Source organism: Aedes albopictus, chromosome 2 (genome assembly GCF_035046485.1).
Source record: "Aedes albopictus strain Foshan chromosome 2, AalbF5, whole genome shotgun sequence".
Classification (NCBI taxonomy): Eukaryota; Metazoa; Arthropoda; class Insecta; order Diptera; family Culicidae; genus Aedes; species Aedes albopictus.
In genome coordinates this window covers 329,460,922-329,487,533 of record NC_085137.1, presented here as the reverse complement: position 1 = coordinate 329,487,533, position 26,612 = coordinate 329,460,922, and the positions used below count along the sequence as shown (strand labels likewise).

Genomic DNA, 26,612 nt, shown 5'->3' with positions numbered 1-26,612 from the left:
ATTGAAATCAACCGTGCGACACCTCTAACTTCATCATTTGTTGAAACCTTAAGGAAAATAGCCCTTCTAGGCCCTTATGGCCACTTGGGACCGGTCTGGCCATACTCGGAATGTTCCAGATGCCCCCAGGGAAGTGGTCATTTCTCAAACATAGTCAAAATCTGCCGTGTAACACCTCAAGCTTCATGATTTGTCGAAACTTTAAAGATAATAGTCCTTTTAGGCTCCTATGCCCTTAGAGTGGTTCTGGCCTCACCCGTAATATTTCGGATGCCCCCAGGAGAGTGGCCGAATTGGCGATTTCCGCAACGTTGGTCAAATCAATCGTGCGGCGCCTCAAACTCCATGATTTGTCAAAACGTGAAGGAAAATAGCTCTTCTAAGCTCTTATGACCCTTCGGGAACGACCTGGCCATACCCGGAATGTTCCGGGTGCCCAGGGATGTGACAAAGGTGACCATTTCCACAATGTTATTGAATTCAGCCGTGCGACACCTCTAACTTCATGATATGTTGAAACATGAATGAAAATAGTCCTTCTTGGCTCTTATTGCCACTTGGGACCGGTCTGGCCATACCCGGAATGTTCCGGATGCCCTCAGGGAAGTGGTCATTACTCAAACATAGTCAAAATCAGCCGTGTGACACCTCAAACTTCATGATTTGTCAAAACATGAATCAAAATAGCTATTCCAGGTTCCCAAGGTCCCTTGGAAACAACCTCGCCACACCGGATATGTCCCAGATGTCCCCCGGAAGTTTGTGGAAACCAATAGTGTGATACCTCGAACTTCACGATTTGTCAAAACATAAAAGAACATAGTGAGCCTTGATCCCTTGATTGTTAGAAATGTCCTGTATGCCCCGTGAAGAAATGGTCGAGGATAACATTAGGTATTAGGGTCTGTCCATAAACTCCATAGACTTGGAGGGGGGACGTGGGGGGTCTGGTCAAAGTCTACGGACCATACAAATTTCGAAAATTTTGTATGGACGAAAGTCTACGATGGGGAGGGGAGATCTGAGATTGCCAAAATTGAGTCTACGTAGTTTATGGACAGCGCTTTACCACAACGTATCGAAATCAATCTTGCGACATCTTAAAGTGCATGATGCTATGAGAATAATCATCTTGAAGACCTTAGACTATTTGACGCTTAGACTATCGACGCCAAAGCCGAATGTGATTCTGGTTTGTAATAAGTTGAAAGGTGGTGTCGCATGTAAACGCAGAATCGAATGCATATTTTCTGTTCACAGCAGCCAACTCTTATTACTACCGCAACGATAAAACCAGAAAAAGTAAATTTCTGGACTGGCTTGCAAAGAAGTTGGCCCTTGAACACGCAAAACAACGATAAAAACCTTTCGGTTTGTCAAGCAATGTAATCGATAAAATTTCCGCTTATCTGAAAAGTTAGGAGGAAATGTATGGTAACTATCTTCCTTTGACAAAGACTTTTTTATGTGTTTGAGTAACGATAATTTGTCCAATTGTTATATAGCGCATTTAGTTCACCACTGGACTATCGCACTAGTTTTTACAAGTGTGAAAATGCAAATAAAAGTACACGATTGCAACAAATCAACTCAGTGTCTTCAGAGAACTTATTCAGCATAGATCGTAGAAATAGTGCGCCGAAGACATCAAATTGATTTGATGCAAACGCGCATTTTTATTTATGTTTTCGCACTTATGAAGACTGATTGCGCAGTCCAGTGGTGAACTGAATGCGGTATAAGTGTTCAAACATTGCATCCTGAATATAACCATGCATGTTCCATTGTCCATAACAGCTCAATTGTGACAGGATATTTGACTAGCACCAAATTGAATATGGGTCATACCACAATATTCCTAAATAATGGACGCAGTGGTTAAAAAGGCTCTACAGATGAGGAAAAAAATGCATGTTCAAATACACCATTCTATTCATGTCTCAAAATTCTTATATCTCAATTTCACGATTGATGCTCTCAACATTGTAATCATCATCATTTTTGTGAATTCTTCGAAGCATATTCTATGCAACCAGATTGATCCCGAATACTCATTGCTCTCAATCTTCTTTATTCTATTTTATTTTTCAAAAAAAAAAAAAAACTACAGCACTGTAAAGATGGCATCTCGAACATTTCGGGTTAAGTTTCAAATGCTTGAAGTTCTTCAGAATGATTTCATCGCTTCATCGAATTATGAAGTTAGAAATCGCACGGTTGATTTTGATAACATTGTTGGTTGATATGGCGGAGCATGGGAGCCTGGAAGTACTATTTTCCCTCACGTTTCGGAAAATCTTGAAGTTTGAGGTGTAGTACGATTGATTTGACCAAAGTTATGGGAGTGAGGACATCCGAAACATTTCGGGTGTATCTAGGACGTCATGGGAACCTAGAAGGACTGCTTTTCTTCATGTTTCGACTTATCATGAATTTTGAGGTGTCGTACGGCTGATTTTGACAATATTTCAGAAATGACCACTTCCCTGCGGCCTTCATGAATAGTTCGGGTGTGGCCACACCGATCATAAGGGGCCATAAGGGCCTAGATGGACTATTTTTTATGCTTAAACATAATGAAGTTTGATTTTGACAATGTTGTGGAAATTGCCACTTTTGTCACATTCCTGGGGGCACCCGGAACATTCTGGGTATGGCCAGGTTGTTCCTGAGGGGTCATAAGAGCCTAGAAGGACCCTTCATGTTTGGACAAATCACGAAGTTTGAGGTACCGCACGATTGATTTCACCAACGTTGTGGAAATGGCCATTTTGACCACTTTCCTGGAGGCATCCGGAACATTTCTGGTGTGGCCAGAACCACTCTAAGGAGTCATGGGAACCTAAATGTACTGTATCCTTCATGTTTCGACAAATCGTGAAGTTTGAGGTGTCACAAGGCTGATTTTGACAATGTTTGAGAAATGACCACTTTCCTGAGGGCATCCGGAACATTCCGGCTATGGCCAGACCGGTCCCAAGGGACCATAACGGCCTAGAAGGACTGTTTTCCTGTATGTTTCAACAAATGATGAAGTTAGAGGTGTCGCACGGCTGATTTTGATAACAATGTGGAAATGGCCACTTTTGTAACATCCCTGGGGCACCCGGAACATTCCGAGTATGGCCAGGTCGTTCCTGAGGGGTCATAAGAGCATAGAAGGAATATTTTCTTTCACGTTTTGACAAATCATGAAGTTTGAGGTGCCGCACGATTGATTTGACCAACGTTGCGGAAATGGCCAATTTGGCCACTCTCCTGGGGACATCCGGAATATTTCGGGTGTGGCCAGAACCACTCTAAGGGATCATGGGAGCCTAAAAGGACTACAAACCTTCATGTTTCGACAAATCATGAAGTTTGAGGTGTCACACGGCAGATTTTGACTATGTTTGAGAAATGACCACTTCCCTGAGGGCATCCAGAACATTCCGGGTATGGCCAGACCGGTCCCAAGTGGCCATAAGGGCCTAGATGGGCTATTTTCCTTTAGGTGTCAACAAATCATGAAGTTAGAGGTGTCGCACGGTTGATTTCGATAACATTGTGGAAATGGCCACTTTTGTCACATCCCAGGGGGCACCCGGAACATTCCGGGTATGGCCAGGCCGTTCCCGAGGGGTCTTAGGAGCATGGAAGGACTATTTTCCTTCATGTTTCGACAAATCATGAAGTTCGAGGTGCCGCATGAATGATTCTGACAATGTTGCTAGAATGGCCACTTTGACCACATCCCTGGGGGCACCCGGGACATATCCGGTTCATGAGACTGCTTGATTATGTCATTTCAAGTCAATGGGGCCTTGCAGTTATATAGTTTCTGTATTCCTGGCGTATAATATCTGCAAATTTTCCAAAATAACTATAGATTCAGAGTAAAATGCATTAATGTGTCATTTTCCGGCCGGTCATGACCCCAACGGAATCTGGAATAACTCCGGAACGGATGGGTGAACCGGTTATATATGGTAGACCTTGATAATTTGGACAAACCTGGAGCGAATGTAATTGACTTCAAAAAAATCGGTTCGGAAATGCCTTTTTCATAGCTGATTCAAGATTCCAAAATCATCCGAAATAGACGTTGGGTACGCGAAGGTTAAAAAAACAACTATGTCGAAGCAATCCTCAAAGAATTGGCCACACTACGGTCTAGCGAAAACGGAGTCGTGGATTCGAATCCCACCAGAACTCTTTTTTTTCGAAAGATCATCTCCCAATTTGTCAATCAGCAAGATTCTGTGCCTTCTAATTAATTACAAGTTTTTTCCGTACAATCATATAGGATTTCACTAATAATACCTTCTAAGATTTCTCTGGAAATTTCTACTATTCCCTAAGTTTGTTTAGGGATGCATCTAGAGATTTGTATCAGGATTTCTTCAGCTGAAATTCCTTGAAGATGAATCCCAAGGATGAATTCCAAGATGAATTCCAGGATTTCTAGAGTAATCCATGAAAAAAAAAAAACTCTAGTGGTATTCCTGGATGAGTCTTTGAAAAAATGCCTGGAAAAATCAAAGCCATTTTTGAAAGTATCCTAGGAAAACTGCCTAGAAGAATACTAGCAAGAATGCCATGAGAAATCCCTAGAGGGATTCCTGAAGGTATCTCAGTAAGAATTTCTGGAGGAGACCTAAGAGACATTCCTGAAACATTAGAAGCAGCAAGAATCGCTTATGTAATCCAGGAGGAGTTCCTGGATGAAAGTCAAGCGGGATTCTTGGAAAAATCCAATAAAAAGTATTTGGAGAAATCCCAGGAAAAAAAATAGTATTTCCGAGAGAAAGCATTGAAGGTACTTCTACAAGGCTCCTAGAAAGATTGCCTTGAATAATCCTAGCAAGTTTTTTGGGAAATCCCTGGTGAAAATCTTAGAGGAATCCCTAGAAAAAAAACCCGGGAGATATAAAAGTAAGAATTTCTGGAGGAGTGTGAGGAGGACTTGCTGGAAGAACGACAGCAGGAATAGCTTGAGAAATCCAGCTGAAATTTCTGGAGGAAGGCCAAGAGGAGTTCATCGAGGAATCCCATGAGAAATTTATGAGAGAGTCCTTGGATAAACTATATCGGATAAAAAATCCCAGAGAAACCACCGGAGAGCTTCTGAATAAATCATAGGAAAAATCTCAGAAGGTATTCTTAGATGGATTCTGTATCATTGTAGAAATCTTAGGATGAATTGCTGGAGGAAACTATACAAGAATTTATAGGGAAACCCCATCAGGAATGCCTGGGGGGAATCCAAAGCAAAAATTCATGGAATACCTAGAGAAGTCCCTGCAAGGACCGGTAAAGGTATTCTGGAAGAATCTATGGGGAAGGCCGTGAAGGAATTCCAGGAGGATTTTCTGAAGAAATCCCAGGACGATTTCCCGGAAGAATTACAGGCATAATGCTAGGATAAATTCGTGTAAGAATCACTAGAAGAATTTCTAGACGTATCATAGTAAGAATTTCTGAAGGAATTGCTGGACGAACCGCAGGAGGAGTTGTTTGAGGTATTCTTGGTGGAAGGCAAAATGGATTTTCCACAGGAATTCCATCAAGAATTTCTGGAGGAATCTTTGGATAAACTCTCTGGAGGAATTCCTGGATGAGTCCTTGGAGAAATCCCTGGTGGAACAACAAAAGAGATTTCTGCGAGAATCCCAGGAAGATTGCCTGGAAAAATCGCTGCAAACAGGCAGGAGTAAGCTCTAAAAGAAACCGTACCACAATTTTTGAAGTACCACAGTAAGAATTTCTGGACGAAGAATAGCTGAAAAAACCGCTGGAACTGCTTGAGGAATTCCTGCAGGAATATCTGAAGGAATTCCCAGAAGGTTTCATAGAAGTAATTTCTGGAGGAATCCTAGAATCAGCAATGCCGGGGGTATTCTAAAGGAAGTTCCTCTAATATACGCCTAGAGGAATACATACAGTACTCCTTTAAAGAATGGAATCGCAGGGGGAATTTCTGGAGGATTCTCAGTAAGATATTCCGAAAGTTTTGCAACATGTAAGTATGCCAGGAGTGCTAATTTTTCTGAATATAATTCTGAAGGAGTCCTAATGGGAATTGCTTGAAGATTTCCAGCTGGAATTCATGAGGGAAGGCAAATAGAAGTTCTTGGAGAAATCCCCTGTGGCGTTTCTCGAAGCACCTTTGGAGGAAGTCCTGGTTAAATCCTTGAATAAATCTTTGGAATAATCACCGAAGGGATTTTTTGACAAATTCCAGGTAAATTTTCCGGAAGAATTGCCGGAAGATCTTCCTTAGTAGAATTCCTGAAGGTACCGCAGTGAGAGTTTTTGGAAGAGTTCTAAGAGATTCGCAGCAAAAGTTGCTTGAGGAATCCTAGCCACAATTCCCGGAAGAAGGCCAATAAAAGCTGAAGAAATTTCATGAAAATTTTCTGGGATAATCTCTGAATTAAATCTGAATAAAATAAAAAGAATCGCCTGAGGAAATTCTGAAAGAATCCCAGGAAGATTGTCTAGAATAATCCCACCAGGAATTCCTCAAGGATTCCCAAGAGAAAATTTTAGAGGAATTCCTAGAATAATTCCGAGAAGTATCATAGTAAGAACTTCCAACGAAATCCTAGGAGAAATTGCTGAATCAATCTCTGCAGAAATTTCTAGTATGTACAACCCCATCAGGACGAACTGTCTGGAAAATCCTAAGGGCAGTTTATTGAAGAAATATCGGGAAGAATCCATAAAGGAAGCCTAGAGAAATCACTGTATGATTGGATAGAGGTATATCTGGCGGAATCCATGGAGAAGTCTGTTGATTGTTCTTACCGATATTCAAAACGCCAAAACGTACAACAGGTATATAAGTATTACGGGTGTGCTTATATTTTATTCGAATGTGCCATTAATAAATATTGGAATTATGCATTGTGTGGAGTTTTAAATTTTAGGTAACTATCAAGGAAAAATTCTAGGGGGTGCCAAATTTGTTCTAGGGGGTGCCAGGCACCCCTGGAACCCCCTCTAGCTACGCCAATGCCTAGAACACTTCTTAGATGTAGATAACTCATTCCACGTACTTCATCAAACGATATTTCAGGGCTCCTGCTGTCAATTTTCATTCATGTTGCACCAAAATGAAGATAATAACTTATATTCTACTAATAGTATTGCGCGTTTCGCCGTCGGTAAATGCGCAAAAATGTTCAAAATCGCTCAAATCGTCGCCAGAACATCATATCGTGTTCGAGTCTTTTACAATAAATGCGGAAATTAGCCAAGTATTGACCGCGCAGAAGACACCATAACGATTAGCAACCACGCATATCTGTTAGCGTTTTTGTAATTTTTTCTTGCAATGTATAATACTCGAAACTTTGAAAACTATTTCGATAAAGTACCAAATTTCTTGGCGCTCAGTCAAAGTTTGTCATTTTTTTGGGATGACGTGCTGCGCTGTATACTTGATTTCTTTCGACGTCAAAAGGTCTAAGGTACTGAGCGAAGAGCATCAATGAAGATTTTATAATAAATACTAGCTGTACCTGGCAAACTTTGTCTTGCCTACTGCGTTTTTTTACGTTTAAGTTTGTTTCTATCCTCGATCACAAAATGTATGGAGAATCAATTTTCAAAAACTCTCCATTTTTCCATGTTTTTTGCCTCATAAACCTTCCTTGGGTGAAAACTAACAGAACAAAACTAAGACGATCAAAATCGGACCATCCGTTCGCAAGTTATGCGCGGTCCCACGTATGCCACTGCATTTATATATATATATATATATATATATATATATATATATATATATATATATATATATATATATATATATATATAGAAGATTTATCCAAAAGAGATTTACCAGAATAATACATACCCGAAAACGTTGAAAAACACTGAATCAATAGAGATCACCAAATATTTTAAAAAGTTTTTACAATTCTAATTGAAGCTAATTGTGGGCTTCGTGGCCGTGCGGTTAGCGGTGTCAGTCACCTAAGCGTTTCGTAAGCTGCGGAGTGCGCGTTCTTTTCTTTTAATAGCTCGAAATCCTAAAGCTCTAATTGGGCTTTTCCACCTAAATTGAAAGGTACACTTCACTTGCAAATTGAAAATCATTAAGGGGACTCACTAAACAGTTTAAATTGCTGCGTAAAGCCTAGTTTGGTATTTGAAAGGAATTGCTTAAGAAATTTCTTGAGCGATTCCTGACAGAAATTTTCCACGGTTACTGCCATTAAATTTTTATTGCTCTTTTTATTTGAACTGTCATTTATTCGCAACTGCATACTGTGATCGAAAAAAAAACGGTTTCTTGGGCGATCAAGGCAAGGAATTTCCCAATGCAATCCCATGCATCAAGATATGCCGAAAAATTCCTTCTGAACTACAAACAGCCCTTAGAGTAATGCGGGGCAAAAGTTCGCACGGGGCAAAAGTTCGCAGTGGGTCTTTTTCTGAGCACAAGTTAAGAACCCAAACAAATCTGTATGGGTTTGACACATAATCAGGTCAGTTACTCGTCAATAAAAATTGGATTGATTTCGTTATGGTTTGGCAGAGTTATGCAAAAAAATGTGTTTCGAGGTGTTTTGATCGAATTTTTGGACCTTTTGGAATAAGAATTTGTAGTAACAAGAAGAAGAAAAATCTCATAACCTCTTGACGTCGGAGAATCGTTATTCCATAGTAGTTCGAGAGGTGCACTCGAATAAACAATAAACTACCCAGGTAACCACTAAGCATTTGAATAAGCCCTGTCTCAGCCCGTATTACGCATTCAAACTGCTTGCTGCCCTACATAAGCAGTTCGAATGCATAGCTGCCTTGAGTTAGCATAAGCTGTGCTGCTCAAAAGCTTTCGGCTGTTAATTAGCATTTCAACTGCTTGAAGTGGTTTCACTTGGGAGCATACAGAATGCTTTTCAACTGCTCTTTAAATGCTAGGAGCGAAAAGGTTGGGAGATATGTTACGCATTTGGCAACACATTTTGTCTCTCTCTTACAGAGCCTATGCTTCTGTTTACAAATTTATGCATCTTATTTGTTCCTTTATTTTTCCCCACTCATCCAAAAGCACCAAAGAAAACATTACTGCAGCTGGATTGGATTGGGAACTTGTCCAACAAAAAATCACCAATTATTTATCATTTCGTCGGAAAATATGTGCCGAACAGGTGGATGCTTTGGTGGATCATAGGATTATTTGAAAGAGGGAAGAAACAATCATATTCCACAGATATTTAAAAGAAGGGATCGTAATGCTGTACCACAATGAAATATCTCAATGAAAACAAGTTTTGGATGTTGAATCTGAAGCTGTTATCAAATCATTCTTTATATTGGCGATTAAATCAACGCACGCCACCGGGACAGCTTTAGCATCGTGGATCAGGAGCAACAGAATCCGAAGCAGATATGATTAATCAATCTCCGGATCGTAAGTTCAAACCTACATCACTACGAAAATCAGCAAAAAAGTACCACCTAGCACCGGCTGGAATATGGAAGGACGATGAAGCGGGGAAGCAGGCTGAGAGAACGAGAAGCAGACGTCAATCTATTTTTGTTTTTTTTTTGCTCGATGAGGCGTTACGCTTCTTTGACATTTCGTCACGACGTTCCTGAAGGGATAGCACTAAGACAGCCCGTTATTTTGCCAAAACCTGCTGTGAGGTAGCACTATAGGCGCATATACGGCTAATTAGCATTAAACGCCTTGTCGTAAAGGCTACTATAATGCTGAAGGAATGCTATTTTAAATGCTTGCTGGTTACTTGGGTACTAGTGCTTCTTACAGAAAGGGACATTGTTAAAACCTCTACAGTGGGGCAAAAGTTCGCAGTAGCTGTGGGGCAAAAATTCGCACTAGATTTCTGAATCTAGTACATCAATATAATTACAGAATCTTTGAAGCAATGAAGATTTCGTATAGAAACTACTATATATGTATAATATGTGTAGTATGCATCCTGAAATCGTTCCGGCAGAGGGTTTGAACTTAGTTTTGTGAGAAGTTTCATTGTAAGACAAACATTATGTTAACCCATTTCAAGAAATGAAAAATGGTCAAAAAACATTTTAAAACATTTTCTTCGTCATCCTCGTCGTGTCTTTTCGTATGTTTCTGAAGTTCTTATGTTCATCTACTCTACCGGGGTATTTTGTATTTTGTATTTTGTGCAACATGTATCTCTATGATTACCCCACAATGTATTTTGGCAACTTTCAGTAACGCTGGAAAGGACAGCTCTTAGTTAATAGTTGTGGAAGTCTTCATAAAACACATTCTATACAAACCAGGTCGTATTCCAGTTGGGCCGTAATGCTAAAAACAGAAGGAAACAGATTTCATGGCTAGATTGAAAAGACGAACATGAATTACCTAACATGCAATAAAAGAACATCACACAAATAAACTACCCTGTACAAGGTGCGAACTTTTGCCCCGCATAATGCGAACTTTTGCCCCCACTATGGGGCAAAAGTTCGCATTGGAGTACTTGTATTAAAAATCGTATTACTAAAACTACAAAGGTAATGCGAAAAAATCTAGTACTACATTTTGAAGGCAACATGATAGGGACCCTTTTAACGAAGAAAAATGATATTGTTTTCTTTTCGTTTATTAGTTATTTTGTGAAGTCTGTTAGGTGCGAACTTTTGCCCCGCATTACTCTAAGCCATGATTTTTTGTTATTTGAAATGTTTCATGAATGAAATAATCAAAGATTGCCTTGGTAATCGCAACGTTTAATCAGAATAAACTTCAATAAGCGGTTTACGCCGGTAAATGAATCCCTCTTTTGATAAAGAACTTTTAAGTGACCTTTTAGTAAAAAGAAACACATGTTCGTCCGAAATGCGTTAACGGTTTACGGCAAGCGCGCCCACAAATGGGTATTTGGGGTATTTATTGGCTTTCGCGAATTTCATGCCATTATAGATGATGCCTTCGAGACTTCATAAAGATTAATTGGCCAACCGCCATCATTTTTTTTTTGCACAATATGTTTTCCCTTCCGCATGAAGGTCTTACGTATACACTTTATTTATGTGAATATCGTGGACCTGTTTAAGTTCGATTTGTTTTTATGGGTGTTGTTTGTATGGGTGTTACATAGAAGAACTTTCGTATTTTCGGCAGTTTTGTTGTCTTCGTCATTTGGTTTGAAACCTGTTGATCTTAGAGTTGGCCTTAAATCCTTCTCAACTAAACTGAGTTTAGTGACCAAATTTCAAACAATTTGGCCTACTAAAACCCATGACGAATAGAACAAACCTGTCAATAATACCCTTTGTCACCCTATTTCCGTATTTGTTGATTTTTATAGAAACATTTTTTTTGAAAAATTAATAACCAAGATTAGTGAAGAAAATAAGTACGCAGAACAACATTTATAAGGTAGCACTTATAACACAAGTTAACAAAATAAAACAAAAGTTGTGAACTTCTATCAACGATCAAAATTTTTGAAGCGCAATTTAGTGCTGATTTCGAAACCGACCTTCAAAAAAATTTAAAGAGGTAGAACAGTTTTTGAGTTTTAGCTCAATATCGAGAAAATATGTAATTTACTTAAATTCAAATATATTGCGTTTTGTTCAACCAATTTTAAATCTTGTTCCATAAAGTAAAAGCTGAATACGATACCATTCGATCATCTGAAAGCAGGTTTTGCGTCAGATTGATGAAATTCAAGATATTGGCGAGTTTTAGGGACGATTTTCTTAAATTTTAGCGAAATTCCGAAAAGTTTTTGAATAAATGTATTTTTTTTTTTTCAATTAGAAAAAAAACAATTTAAAAATTCTTTCTCGTCGTTTGTCAATCATATGTGGGCGAGTTACAGTAAAAATTTCAGCTCAATCGGAATATTGATTACGTAGAATGAGATGTTTGAAGTGAGCGACTTTGCTTAAAAATAGAACAAAAATCGATTTCAAATCATCAACCTTGTATGGAAGTCGAATAAATTTCCGCTCTACTGTATTTTTTTCTTTCGCGTTTTCGAACTCAGGGCATGATTCTACACCAAAAATGATCATCAGCTTACCGAGTTCAAAAATGCTGTAAACTAGTGTAATTGTTGTTCTGTTTAGTTATTACTCCAGTACATAGTTGTAATCTCTACTCCATATATGCGTTTTTTAATCCCCGTAGCCATAGTGCATTGTAGATCAAACACCTCATCCACGCTTGTTTGTACCGAGTGTAGTTAGGGTATAAAATAAACCGTGTAGAATAATAGAATAATACAAAATAGGTGTAAATGAAATGTCAAACACGTTTCGCGTATCCACTTGGACATAGACAACATAATGATCCGAAACCAGCAATTGTTTGATAAAGCACTCTAACTGGCCCATTTACTGTTAATTTGTTTTGTTCACAGACAGCAAATGCTATTCAAAACACTTCTTCGCCACAACAACACAAACAAATGCAATTTTTCACAATATTTGGCTTTGCTTTGAATCAATACAACCGCATTTTGAACACTTATCAAACACCACTAATGAGTGCTATCTTTTTTCTCTTTCTTTTCTCTTCCATTCAACACTATCAAAAAAAAATAAATGGACACCAAATCGCAATAAAAAAAAACAAACAGGTTATAATCTCGGTAGTACCAACACAACAACACGTGCCCGTCGGGATTCGCGTAATCTTCCTCGCTCCAACTGACGTCGAGAGCGCGCGTTGCTGTGTAATTAGAATTCGAATAAGGTTAGACACATGTTAGTAAGTCAGTGTGACGAATACCGAAGGATCCCAAAAGAACAATGCGAGATGTAGTTGATTCGTGCAGATTTTCCAAATCAGGTTACAAATATTAAAAATATGTCGTTTTTTCGGGGAAATAATGTTTGACCAACTGTGTATGGAAGATTGATACGAAGCAACTTCTTCTTAGCGCTTCTTTCAAATGTACCAAAGTAAATTTCCCAAAAACAAATCGGGTTAATAAACTATTCTAGTAAATCAAACAATATGAAAACCATCAGAACTTACACCTAAAGCATCTTATCAACGTAAGGAAGGGAACACTTTTATACATAGTTCATAGCAAAAGTACTCAGTAGGATCGAACCGTAGAAAAAAAACGTTAGAGTAGGACCCAAGTGGAACGAAGAGCTTTAACTACGCCCGGTACGCTTTTCATAGTTTGAATCGATTCATATTTTCAACCGAATGGGAATTGGAATATCTAACTACACATTATTAAACTTGAACTTTTATATTGATCCAGACAGAAGTTTTTCTAATAAACCTCAACCAAGATAGAATCGACATTTTTAAGCTTCTTTACCTGTTCGAATTAGGCGACAAATAACTTCGAAGATAGGATTTCTTACTCTTTTGGAAAATAAACGCCTAACAGTCAGTGTAGTTCGAAATACTGAAACTATGAACAAGTTCGTTCATATTTTGTATTCAAAAAATATCAAATCTAGCCCAATAGTTAAACCTTAAGAAAACTTTCTATGAATTCATTAAGTAGAGGTATTTGAATTAAATAAAAGTTGGATAAAAAGTTGAAACGTCTTTGATCGAATTCAGAGAAAATGCATTACAAACAGCAAGTCCATCCGCAGGATTTCAAATTAACATGATATCTTTTTTATATGCACAACGTCTGCGACTCGAACACCTGTTTTAACTCTTCCAGCATTGCACGTAGCAGTCCAATTAGCGTCGCCGGAAAACCAGATTCTAATATTAACTGCCAACGCTTCTGCGCTCAAGAAGATCTCCCGGAATGTCGTTCTTTCCAACAACCTTATTATGTTCAGCTTATTTAGAGCATTCTTAACTTCATCCAGTGTTGGCGATTCCATTGCTTGGCCATCATTAACTAAGGACTGTTCAATTTATAAAACGGACAACTTGCTTGTGTGATATCTTTTTTATTTTTCAATAAAATCATTATCAGTTTTTTGTATAACTTTCTATAGCTATTCTCAAATGTAGAAAAAATATAACATTAAGCGAAATGTTCTTTATTGTGTAACTGAAGCGGTTTTCGTAGAACATCAATAAAAACCCATTTCTCAAAATTCGACATAACTTTCCACATACTTAACACGCACATTTTCATGAATTGATGAATTAATGTATTGGAATCTTATACTATTCTACTAAAGGTATAGCTCAATAGTTGGTCAGTTATAATGCACCAAGCATTCTCCAGCTTGATATAGCAAGTTGCCTTGTTTTCATAGAAATTATTAAAAAATGTTCATTTGAGACCTGTGTTGCAATAGCATCACGGATTCGGCCAAAAATTTGTCCAGAGTAGAAGAATATTGGTCTCTGAATGATACAGAAGAAAAATTTACTTTTAATTGCATTTTTCATCAATAGTTTAATCCATAAAGATGTTCATCACGGTGTGTCTGGTAGAACAAAATTAATTTAAAAAAATCGGTATCGCTAAAACACTCACCAAACGAAAGCTGAAGGTCCCCTCTTTCATTTGAGGCTAAAAGGAGAAAGTTCTATCGGCGGGTCTAGAACATTTTTTTTTTTTTCAAATATTACTATCTTTGAGACTTGTGTTTTTTCTTTTTTTCAACCTTAAGTGTAGTCAAATGGGCTTGTATGAGGTCGCCCATAAGTAACGTGTCCTTTTAAAAGAGTAAACGGGTCAAATCAAAAATTAAAAATTTCCCTTACAAAATATTGCTTAGACATAAAGTGCAAAAAAAATATTTAAGGCAGTTGAATAGAATTTCAGCAGTATCTGGACATATGTACAAATAAACTTCGCCTTTTATACATGTGGAAATAGTTATTGCGGCTGCAATTTTCTTATTTTTTTTATTGACAGAGTCTCATGATTTAACAGTTTTACGATCGAAGTAGGCCGAGTAATGTCAACAAAAATAGAACATACATCAAAGTAGCTCGGATAACGGGGCACAACATTTTAAAGGTAATCCATTTCGGAAAACTGAAAGTTTTTTGATGATGCAATTTAAATCGTTCAAAAGTATGAATAAAACGATCTGGAACTCCACACCAATTTTATCAATGTGAAGGTCTGTCTTATATCCTTGTGTGCCGTGGCTCGGATAGAATGCCGTTATTTGTTCAAGGTGCACAACCTTTACGGTACCTAAGACTTAAACATTTTTAGTTAATTTAGACTATTGCAGTTAGGTATAGCTCCTTACTTTTAAAGAAACAACTACCCAAGCAGCACCTGCAACATCATCCAAAATGTTGTTTTCTGTGCTTTGGTCTAAAATAGTTGCAATAAAAGCGCACGCAACTTTCATCTTGTCAGTTGAGTTGCATTTAAACTCCGAATATCGTAAAGTTGCAGCTTTGTTTAATAGGAATTATAAATAACATCGTATTTAACATCGATTTATGGAAGCTCCGCCTCCATATTCCTCACAAGTAGCAATACAGTCAGCTTGCATTAAATGTGCTATGTAACACACATGAAACATCTTACTCTGGTTTGTTTGTTCAGATTAGGTTCCAAATGTGTTGCGGAAAACTTGCGCGTCTTTTCATTTTGACAGCTTTCTAACTTGTGGCAAAGACGGTACAATGAAGTAACGCGTAACTTCAGTATTGGTGCATTGAGCAGCAAATCTTTCACAGAGCTTCTGGTGTAGTGTGTAAGGTGAGTGGTTAATACTCCTGGTGTCCATGGTTCGAGTCTGAATATATTTTTTTCATTTTTTTATCATTCCCCCTAGCTCAAGTTGTACAAAGATTTAAAATTTGCGCTTTTTGCGTTTCAAAGAAGAAGCAATTGTGTTCTGTTGTCCTTAATTTGAACAGTGAATAAATTGCACTGATGTTGCTGGTACTGGCTTTGAAACAAGTCGTGTTGCTTGGGTACGACAAGAACCCCCTAAGTTACGAGAAAAACCAAACCAAAGAATACGTTTTGTGCTTGAAGAAGTGTTTTTCCGCCACAATTATCATCGAAAGCAGTTAATATTCACTGTTTTAGATTTGTTTAGTAAAATTGTATAATAACGGGTAATTAGACATAAAAATATTAGCAACAACGGTTGCACAATATATATGTAGTAAGAACAGTGTGCTAATCTGTCGGTTATCAATAGTTTGATCTTCTGCTAGCATCATGGCAATTTAGACGAGTTAGCAACTTTTCATTCAATTCTACAGCCTTATTGACATATACACATGTTTTACATTAAAGTACATATGTCTGAGCACATACATATTAATCTAATCTAATGTACCCATTAGATTTACTCTCTATGAGCTTACATATTATTTGAAACCTTCTACATGGAGTTGCGACCCTTGTTTGTAAAATATGTATGTAGTGGTGCAAGAACTACAACTTCTCATAAAAAGCAAACGTGGCAAATCTAGCGCTACTACCGATGACGCAGAAAGAAATTGCTCGTTGCAGTTGTGTTCTAGATGCTACAGGAAGATGATCAAAGGCAAGCAGCTTGTTTGCACTAAAGCTGAAGTACATTGAAACTTGTTGAACATCATTCAGACTTCTTATAAAGTTGCTGCGGTTGCTGAATATTTGCAGGACCCAGAGATCAGGCTGACAGATAAAGCTCTCAAATATTCATGAACTACCATTCAGATGAAAACCGGCGTCAACGAGTGACCAGAACAGTAAACCGATTTTGTTCACCGATGATTTGTTTTTGATAACGGAAAGTGCCCATAAAGCCACAGCTGCAAAGGCGTGAGTACCCAACACAACCATGCTGAGGATGAAGGGTTCGATTCCCGGTCAGTCCAGGACCTTTTCGTGAAAGAAAAATCCTCGACTTAAATGAGCATGCAGTATTTTCGTGCAAGTCACACGCTATACACATGCAAAACAGTAATAGACAAAAGAAGTTTTTAGTTAAAAACTGTGAAAGTGCTTGTAGGAGATAAAATAAGAAAATTTCAAACAAATTGAACAATTTCATTTATTCTTATTACATCCCCTACAGTGCTCATAGAACAAGCTAAGAAGCAGGCTTTGTCCCTGTAGGGACGTTATGCAAAGAAGAAGAAGAAGAAGACGAAAGAAAACACGTGCCTTGAGTACCAGACGCGCATTGAAGTTGAGAAGCTGTTTGAGGAGAATATATGACGAAGTCACACCCCGAAATTTCAAGAGCACAAATCTGAAGAACCAAATGACGGTATGTGCTGTAAAGTTGGTCGATTGGTGACGTGCTGATGCCAGTCAAATACGAGACCCTAAAGACGTATACGCATCTGTCATAGGATGCAAACACATTATTGGAATCTTGATTGGAATTCAAAGGAACAGCATATAACTCGATTTTATACTCACTGTTCTAGTACTTTCACCACACTGTCCATAAACACAAAACTATCATCTGCTGGATTTCCCATTCACATGGGACGATTGTGCTTTTATGGGTAGAATAATAAACATAATATAAAAAATATATCTTTGGAAAGTCATGCTTGCTGTGGAAAAACAGTGTTTTGTCATAAATGTGTCCTTCGAAAAAAATGAAGAAATAACATATTTTTTTCAGAAAAAAAATTGTTCTAGACCCGCCGATAGAACTTTCTCATTTAAGTCTCAAATGAAAGGGGGGACCCTTAGCTTTCGTTTGGTGGGTGTCTTAGCGATACCGATTTTTTTAAATTAATGTTGTCCACCAGACACACCGTGTCATATTAAAAAATTTCATACTTTTTGCTCCATTGATGCAGATTTTCGACTCTAGCGAATGTTGTTATTATTTATTTTCAACAAAGTTGGTCTTATGTTATTCTACACCTTATTTAATGATAATCGAATGCAAAGTTTTTATTTCCAATATCATTGTAATGCAAAATTTGCATTTGATTGCATAGTTATTTGGAAGAACCTTCAAAGAACAAAACTGTTTTGATTACTGTGTCTGTAATGGCGCAAAGTAACCAAACTAGCAATGCTATTAAGAAGTAGTTTTCTGCATTTAAAACCACATTCTTCCCACTTTCGACCGAATGCATAAAAAATTGATTATTAAATATTTTCATGTCCTTTTTGCTTAACAATTGAATTTTATTCAAAAAATCGAATCTCATTTAAGACTTTAATATCTCAACACTTAATTTTCCAATTGAGTTTAAATTTTGCCAAAATGTTTATTACTCATGCTGCTGCAGCATGGCACATACTTTTCTGGTATTAAAAACGATATACCATATGTGAACCGTTATTTTATATATATTTTCAATTTTCAGCAATCGAAAAATTCACCTCATTTAACACCTGGCCGTTTTACTATTAAATAAAACTATTTTTATTCGATTCAAAAATGATGACTATAACGGAAGATGATGCACTGAACAACGAAGCAAGGGTGGTTAAATTTGAACAACGCGTCTTCTTTTTATAGCCTTGTTTGTAAAGTTGTCCGTTTTATTTCTTTATTTCTTTATTTCTTTTCACTTCATCTGCCTTTTGGCTTAATGAAGGTGGTATAAATTGAACAGTCCTTATGTCAACCCTGTGCCATGATTCTTCGTTTTTACCATTCAACATGTGTTCGAAGTACTCCTACCACCTGGCTCTCTCCGTTGTTTTGACTGTCAGTAGATTTCCTTCCCGGTCATTGAACGGGCACGATGGCCACGATGGGAACAGTCTTATAACACGCACTATTAACAATTGCATGAAACCTCCGCATATTGTTCCAACCCATGCTTTCTTACATGTCATCAATCCCACTTTCTCCGTACTGCCTCTTCTTACTGTGATGGATTCGTTTTTCTTCTGACCACAAGCATTCGAATGGTGACCAATTAGTTTTTAGATTTTAAATTCATTAAACTTAAATGTCCTCAAACCAATTGAATGCAAATAAATGCCCGCAAAACCCGACACAATTCACAAGCAGCTGTGCTTAGAAAGCTTTAATTGCATGTACTTATAAAGCAAAAACTTTTTCAAACCCATACAAACACTTACTCGTTCGACAGCAGAAAACAATCATCAGCCCAAGTTTTTTTTCCTGTTTTGTTCATTTCACCTTCAATTATAATTTTAGTATTTGTTTTCCCACAGTCAAGTTGCACCTCCTGTTGAAAATGGTTCCGGCACAGAACGCTTCTGAATGGCCAGAGCCACATTGAGTGCATGCGGTAGAATCTCTTTCGATTTGGAGTTGAAAGCGTAATTCGTTCCCTGCGATAGCTAATTGCTTTATTGATTGTTGAGCTCGATTCGGGCAATCCAGGTGCACCTGATGGCTCTCACCGCCGAGGACACAACACAGCAACCACCGCACAAGCACAGCAACAACAAAAAATCAGCTTCATACTAAGGGTGGATACCCTTTACCACAACACTGCTAGAACACAATTCTGAGCTCAGCATCAACCGTTGGAAAATCTTTGTTCGTGAGGCAGAAGCTCTCCCCCTGTGTCTGGACTATTTATAAAATTCTATGGAATCCTTTTTTAAGCATCCTCAATTACATCGCCATTTACGGAGAAAGGTTGATCCCAGTTGTTTGCCCAAGCCAAAGTCAATTAGTTTGGAAATGGTGATGATTCTGCAGTACGTATCTAGGTGCTTTTTCTGCACAGTAGATAGACTCTGCGCGGTCTACAAACAGACACGATGCTGCGGTAATGATGACAATCGAGATGGCGATGGTTGTGATAATGTTTATGGTAATTGTGCCCCATAATTGGGTGAGATTTAATCAATGGAAAACTCCTTATGCGTTGCTTCTTTCAGATTCATTTCATGAACAGTATAAAACTTATTCGTTGTAAAATTGAATCGCATACTCTTCAATAGTAGAATGATCACCATGTGGATAAAGGAGACTTTCCTTAGCCAAGCGATAAGATGCACACTAAAATGTATGAAATTGATTCCCTTGATACTTTTGGAATGGAAATTTCCACAAGTTAGGCGAACATGGGCTATCATCGTGCTGGCAAACGATGTACAAGTGCAAATCATGAAACCCATATTTATGTTATACCCTTCAATGTGGAGAGAACCTGGGATATTGGTTAAAGTATGAAGTATTCACGTCAAGGACTTTAAATCGAATCCAACTCTCGACAAACTTACTGAATGTGAGTTCTTTCCTCCTTCGGATGGGAACACATAAAGCCATGGTATTCAAGATGATATAGCCCAAGACTAAAAATATCTAAAAAGTAAACATTTACTTCGTCTTATGCTCTAATTCCCGTCGCATCAGACGGAAAATAGCCAACCACTACCAGACATGCTTGCTAACCTGATGCCAATACCTCATTAGATAATTACTCTAAATTTCACGTTTCAATTTCACTCCACTTACGAGTTGATATTTTTTCTTGTTTTGCGTATGATGAAGAAACCCACCCCAAAGCACCAACTTGCCAAAATGTTCTTCATCACCGTTCAGTTTTCACATCGCCAAATTCACTTATTGAACTGAGATTCAAGTCGCAGCCCATAATGGCACTACAAAGTTGGATTTCATTGCTGCAGTATGCTGCAAAAGTTGTTCAAATATATTGAGATATAGAGTGACGAAGGGTATTATCGGCAGGTTTTTCTCTTCGTCATGGTTTTTTCTTCTTCTTTTTTATTTAGGGATTTTCTGCCGTAGGCCGTAGGGGGTTTTTATGGCCCAAATTGGCTGAACTTTAAGCATATAACTCAGCCTGGTTGGGAAGGGTTTGATGCCAACTCTGAGTTCAACAGGTTTCAAAAGATTGTGCGATATTTGCCAGAAAACCGTTTGCCAGAAAACCATTCGCCAGAATGACAAACGCCAGAAAACCATTTGCCAGAATGTACCATTTGCCAGAATACTATTTGCCCGAAAGTACCATTTGCCAGAATATACCAATCCCCAGAATTTAATATTAAATATTAAATTCTGGGGATTGGTACATTCTGGCAAATGGTACTTTCTGGCAAATAGAAATTTTCTCCATTTTCTAAGAATTAATTTCAGTCCATTAACATAAAAAATGCCGTCAGTTTCAATCTTTTACAATAATTTGATATGTTCACTGCTAGGATAATCTCTTGGTTTGTTTCGATAAAGGACGACTAGGGCTAGAACAACGAAAACAACTGGAAATGATTCACCGATAGTTATTAAGCAAAGAGAAAATCGATGAAGAGAAATCGATCATTACAGATACGCCTGTATAATACTAAGCGCGAGACTTCGATGTAACTAGGCTATGAGCCATTTTACGAGACGTTTTGGATCAGCTGATCACTCATTCATGAATGAAAATTTGATAGGAGGTCGCGTCCAAGCCCGTGAGTATGAATATCAATATCAACACTGTTGTCGTTCCGTAAAATAGACTATAAGTGCATAGGTCTACAAACATTTGGTATGGTGAAAATACAGTTGACCGAAGTACATTGGGCCGATTGGTCAATGGATAGAATGGTGATACCGAATCGCTATTCAGTGATTATGGAACAGGAATCGAGACGGTTTCTTAAATTTGTTCTGTTTTCCAATAACTAGCTGATACTTCTACAATATTAGTATTTCCGTATTGTTTTATCGCAATCAACAATTAATGTCAAAATCTAGTCTTACTAACTAAGAAGAACAGCCTATGTTTAAAAGAAGGCAAAATTCACTAGTTGAACATCAACGGTTTGGAAGCAAAAAACTAATTTTCTACAACTAAACTATTCTCTCCCCAAGTAACCATGGCCGTTTTGCGTGCAGATATACGATGTATTTAGAGCAATCATTACTTTACAAGCAACTTTAAGATTGATTTGAAGTGGATATGGTCAATTAAAGAATCAAATCAATATTACACTGGTATAATCTTAGTTCAGTCGCATAATTGCCATTTCCACTTTAAATCAACCTTAAATGTTCATGTAAAGTAATGATTGTTCTAAATACACCGTATATCTGCATGCAATAAGGCTTCAGCACCGTGGTTACTTGGCTAGTTCAAATAGTGATTTTTTCCTTCTTCTAAACACAGGCTGTTCTTTCTAGTTTCATTGTAAGACTAGTTTTTGGCATAAATTGTTGATTATGTTAGAACCATAAAGCAATATTGGTATTGCGGGACTAATAGTTTGATTATTGAAAAAAAAATAACAGATCTTAAACCCGTTTATTGTTCCTATATTTAAAAGAAGGAAAGATTCATGGTGAAAATACTTCAACAGTTATTTTAACAGCATAAAAGGAGAAAACGAAAAAAAAATATGGCCATTCGGCACTTTTTGACCAAATGACATTCGACCCAACGGCCTTCAGTCGAATGCCCTAACACCATTGATATTAAGATTCTACAACAGTAACCGAAGCGCCATTAGCCATAATACCAAAGCCCAAATATGTTAAGCTCACATGTGACAATTACCGTGATAAGGGAATATATTGGTAAGAAATGGCGCAAATAAACTAAGAAGTTCATCCAGAAAGAACAGCAGATTATTAAAAGAAGGAAAAAACTCTGCTGGAATTATTAGAATTAATTTCCTCAAGAATAAGCTTTTTATAGTATTTGATCAAGTGATATTCGTCCTAATGGTAATGGCTTTCGGGCAGTGACAGTCAGGCTAATGGTATAGGTAAAACCGTCACTTGAGTTATTATTTCTGTGTATTTTACTCGTTGCTTCCAATAGGGTTTTGTTTATGGTATTCGGTTGATTTAAGTGTGTGATCAACAATTCCGGGTAATTTTGCTGTTTGGCACAAAACTTATGATTTAAAGAGATCATGTTATTGTTATTGTCAAAAATAAGCTTAAAAAATTACTTTCAATTGAAAGCAGGAAATCTTTGAAAAATATAAGTAAAACCAAAAATTTCATATCAGTAAAAGCTGGGAAGAACATCCTATGTGTTGAAGAAAGGAAAATCTTTAATGAGTATTGATCAAATTCCGTCAAAATAATATTTTATCAGTTGGATCCACATCATGATCAACTTGTCCACAAGACAAATTTGTGGAAATGTTCTAATTGAAAAAATAAGCTGTTGTGCGCAATAAAATATTTGAATAACATCGATGATTTAATGTATTGTGAAGTTTGAAAGGTTTAAGTTCACATCATTTTTATGTTTCACAGTGATTTGCCCTTCTTCAAACTATAGGCTTTTCTTTAAAAGTTACTCTAAAATCATTTCTTGTTTGCTTTTACATCAGTTCCGGTAATTTATTTAACTTTCACATATAATAATTTTGAACAAAAATCAAATTTTACATTTTTACAATCGCTATTGTGGGCTAATCGATCCCAAACAAATAAAAAACACGATTTATTTTTCAATAAGGTCGTTACAAATATTTATTTAACTTTTTGTCCCACCACCCTTTGACCGGTCGAGGGGGGGGATAAAACTAATAAAGCATTTAATTTGAAAAATATTTAAAACTCATTGGATTTGTTAAGGAATTGTAAGCAGGACCCGAAATTTTGATAAATATTTTTTTATCTGCCCCCTCAAAACGCAAAATCCAGCAAAAATTTTTGAAGGGGGGGGGGGAGACAAAAAGTCAAAATAAAATTTGTATCAGCCTAAGAATTTTTTAAATTATCATTAGATTGGGAGCACTTCTGGATTGAGAACTATGGAAAATTTCTGGGAAATGGTACTTTCTGGGGAATGGTACATTCTGGAAAATGGTTTTCTGGGAAATGGTTCTTTCTGGCAAACGGTTTTCTGGGAAATGGTATTTTCTGGCAAATGTCTTTCTGGCCAATGGCATTCTGGCGAATGGTTTTCTGGCAAATATCGCACAATCGTTTCAAAAAACCCCCCATGACGAAGCATGAGCATGAGCATAGATGACCGTACAATTCGTAGTTGCTACTCCGTGATTGACCGGAACAATCGAAATTGCACAAGGAACCAACAAACGGAGCTTGGAAGTAGCTACCGCTTTCAGTGTGCACAGTTCGAGAATTCCAAACTTTATTAGGTCAATAACGGTGCCGGCCACGTCCTTACGGTCATCGAGGAAGGGAAGGAATGGTAGTGTGACGTACGTTGCTACTAGAGACCGAGATCACCTCATCTTCTCCACGACTGTCACGGGAAGGAGTTTTTGTTAGTGGGGAGGGGAGAGTCACATGATTTGGATTCACTTTGGTAAGTGATATGATTCATGGAACCTTTATTTGAATTAAAACATTTATTCATTTTGACTAAAATATTACAAATGTCGACACCGAAGATGACGAACCATTCAAATTATTTTGTGTGTACAAAAAATGAAATAAAGATATTTATTATCAACAAAAAGTGCTCTGGGAACTAGCGCCGAAACATGACGTCACGAACTTTCCAATATTTGCTAATTAAATACCGTGATTTCGGGTGAAATTGATCACTTTTCACAGTTTCTGGCTTCTAATTTTTGAATAGTTATCGATATGGTCAAACTCAATGCTTTAAAACAAGTACGACCACGGGTTTCATCAGTCAACGAGGTTGAAACTTTTACTGCAAATCATTTTATTGCAATAAATATCATTTAAAATAAAAAATCAGAAACTTTAGTTTCGGGGTGAAATTGATCAGTCAGTGAAATGTCTTTGTAAGTGCTGGAAATAAATTTTCCATCTGAATTATCCACCTCAGAATGCGAAAAGCTTTGTAAAACTTTTACAAGTTTAGTAAATTCTTAATTATTGAAATTTAAAGTTTAATAAATCTAACTAAAAACGCCTAAAAGTATGCAATTTCCCTACTAGATAAGTCATTCATTTATTTAGTTAACATCAAATTCATGATAATACTGAATCAACAATTTGCCGCCATAATACTCGATTTGCAGCTGCAGCTCTCCAACGTCGGTCACGCCCAACACTCGCCAGATCACGCTCCACCTGGTCCACCCATCGTGCTCTCTGCGCTCCACGCCTTCTTGTACCAACCGGATGGTTAGCAAACACCAACTTTGCAGGGTTGTTGTCCGGCATTCTTGCAACATGCCCTGCCCACCGTGTCCTTCCGGCTTTGGCCACCTTCTGGATGCTGGGTTCGCCGTAAAGTGCAGCGAGCTCGTGGTTCATCCTTCTCCGCCACACACCGTTCTCCTGCACGCCGCCAAAGATCGTTCTTAGCACCCGTCGCTCGAAAACTCCGAGTGCTTGCATGTCCTCCTCGAGCATCGTCCACGTCTCGTGCCCGTAGAGAACCACCGGTCTTATTAACGTCTTGTACATGGTACATTTGGTGCGGGGGTGAATCTTTTTTGACCGCAGTTTCTTCTGGAGCCCATAATAGGCACGACTTCCACTGATGATGCGCCTTCGTATTTCACGGCTCACGTTATTGTCAGCCGTTAGCAAGGAACCGAGGTAGACGAATTCTTCTACCACCTCGAAAGTATCCCCGTCTATCGTAACATTGCTGCCAAGGCTTGTCCTGTCTCGCTCAGTCCCACCTACCAGCATGTACTTTGTCTTAGCCGCATTCACCACCAGTCCGACCTTTGCTGCTTCACGTTTCAGGCGGGTGTACTGTTCTGCCACCGTTCCAAATGTCCTAGCAATAATATCCATGTCATCCGCAAAACAGACAAATTGGCTGGATTTCGTGAAGATCGTACCCCGGCTGTTGAGCCCGGCTCGTCGCATAACACCTTCCAGGGCGATGTTGAATAGTAGGCAGGAAAGTCCATCACCTTGTCGTAGTCCCCGTCGAGATTCAAATGAACTGGATAGTTCACCCGAAATCCTTACGCTGTTCTGCACACCGTCCATCGTTGCTCTTATTAGTCTAGTCAGCTTCCCGGGAAAGCTGTTCTCGTCCATAATTTTCCATAGCTCTGTGCGGTCGATACTGTCGTATGCCGCTTTGAAGTCGATGAACAGGTGATGCGTTGGGACCTGGTATTCACGGCATTTCTGGAGGATTTGCCGTACAGTGAAGATCTGGTCCGTTGTCGACCGGCCGTCGATGAAACCGGCTTGGTAACTTCCCACGAACTCATTTACTTTAGGTGAAAGACGACGGAAGATGATCTGGGATAGCACTTTGTAGGCGGCATTCAGAATGGTGATCGCTCGAAAGTTCTCACACATTAACTTGTCGCCTTTCTTGTGGATGGGACAGATTATCCCTTCCTTCCACTCCTCCGGTAGCTGTTCGGTTTCCCAGATCTTGACTACTAACTGGTGCAGACAGGTGGCCAACTTTTCCGGGCCCATTTTGATGAGTTCCGCTGCGATACCGTCCTTACCAGCCGCTTTGTTGTTTTTGAGCTGGTGGATGGCATCCTTAACTTCCCTCAGCGTGGGAGTTGGTTCGTTCCCGTCCTCTGCTGCACCAACATAGTCATTTCCTCCGCTGCCTTGGTCCTCCGTGCCTACATTCTCTTCGCCATTCAGGTGCTCGTCGAAGTGCTGCTTCCATCTTTCGATCACCTCACGTTTGTCCGTCAGGAGGCTCCCGTCCTTATCCCTGCAGATTTCGGCTTGCGGCACGTAGCCTTTGCGGGATGCGTTGAGCTTCTGATAGAACTTCCGTGTTTCCTGTGAACGGCACAGCAGTTCCATTTCCTCGCACTCCGCTTCTTCCAGGCGGCGCTTTTTCTCCCGGAAGAGACGGGTCTGCTGCTTCCGCTTCTGTCTGTCGGGTTCCATGCTGCAGCATTACCGCCCGCGCTGCATCCTTCTCCTCCAGAACCGCTCTGCACTCCTCGTCG

At 38.5% G+C, this 26,612-nt stretch overlaps 1 protein-coding gene across 10 annotated transcripts in view; it reads left to right on the top strand.

The window, feature by feature from the left end:
* LOC109398078 (uncharacterized) overlaps positions 1-13,509 on the top strand; it is a 392,442-nt gene extending 378,933 nt beyond the window's left edge. For all 10 annotated transcript variants that reach the window (XM_062852509.1, XM_062852507.1, XM_062852511.1 and 7 more), the window contains one exon: positions 12,579-13,509. In XM_062852509.1, coding sequence (XP_062708493.1) covers positions 12,579-12,585 — 7 coding nt within the window. In that variant the 3' untranslated portion in view covers positions 12,586-13,509. The remainder of the gene's footprint in view (positions 1-12,578) is intronic.
* Positions 13,510-26,612: the final 13,103 nt, after the last annotated feature.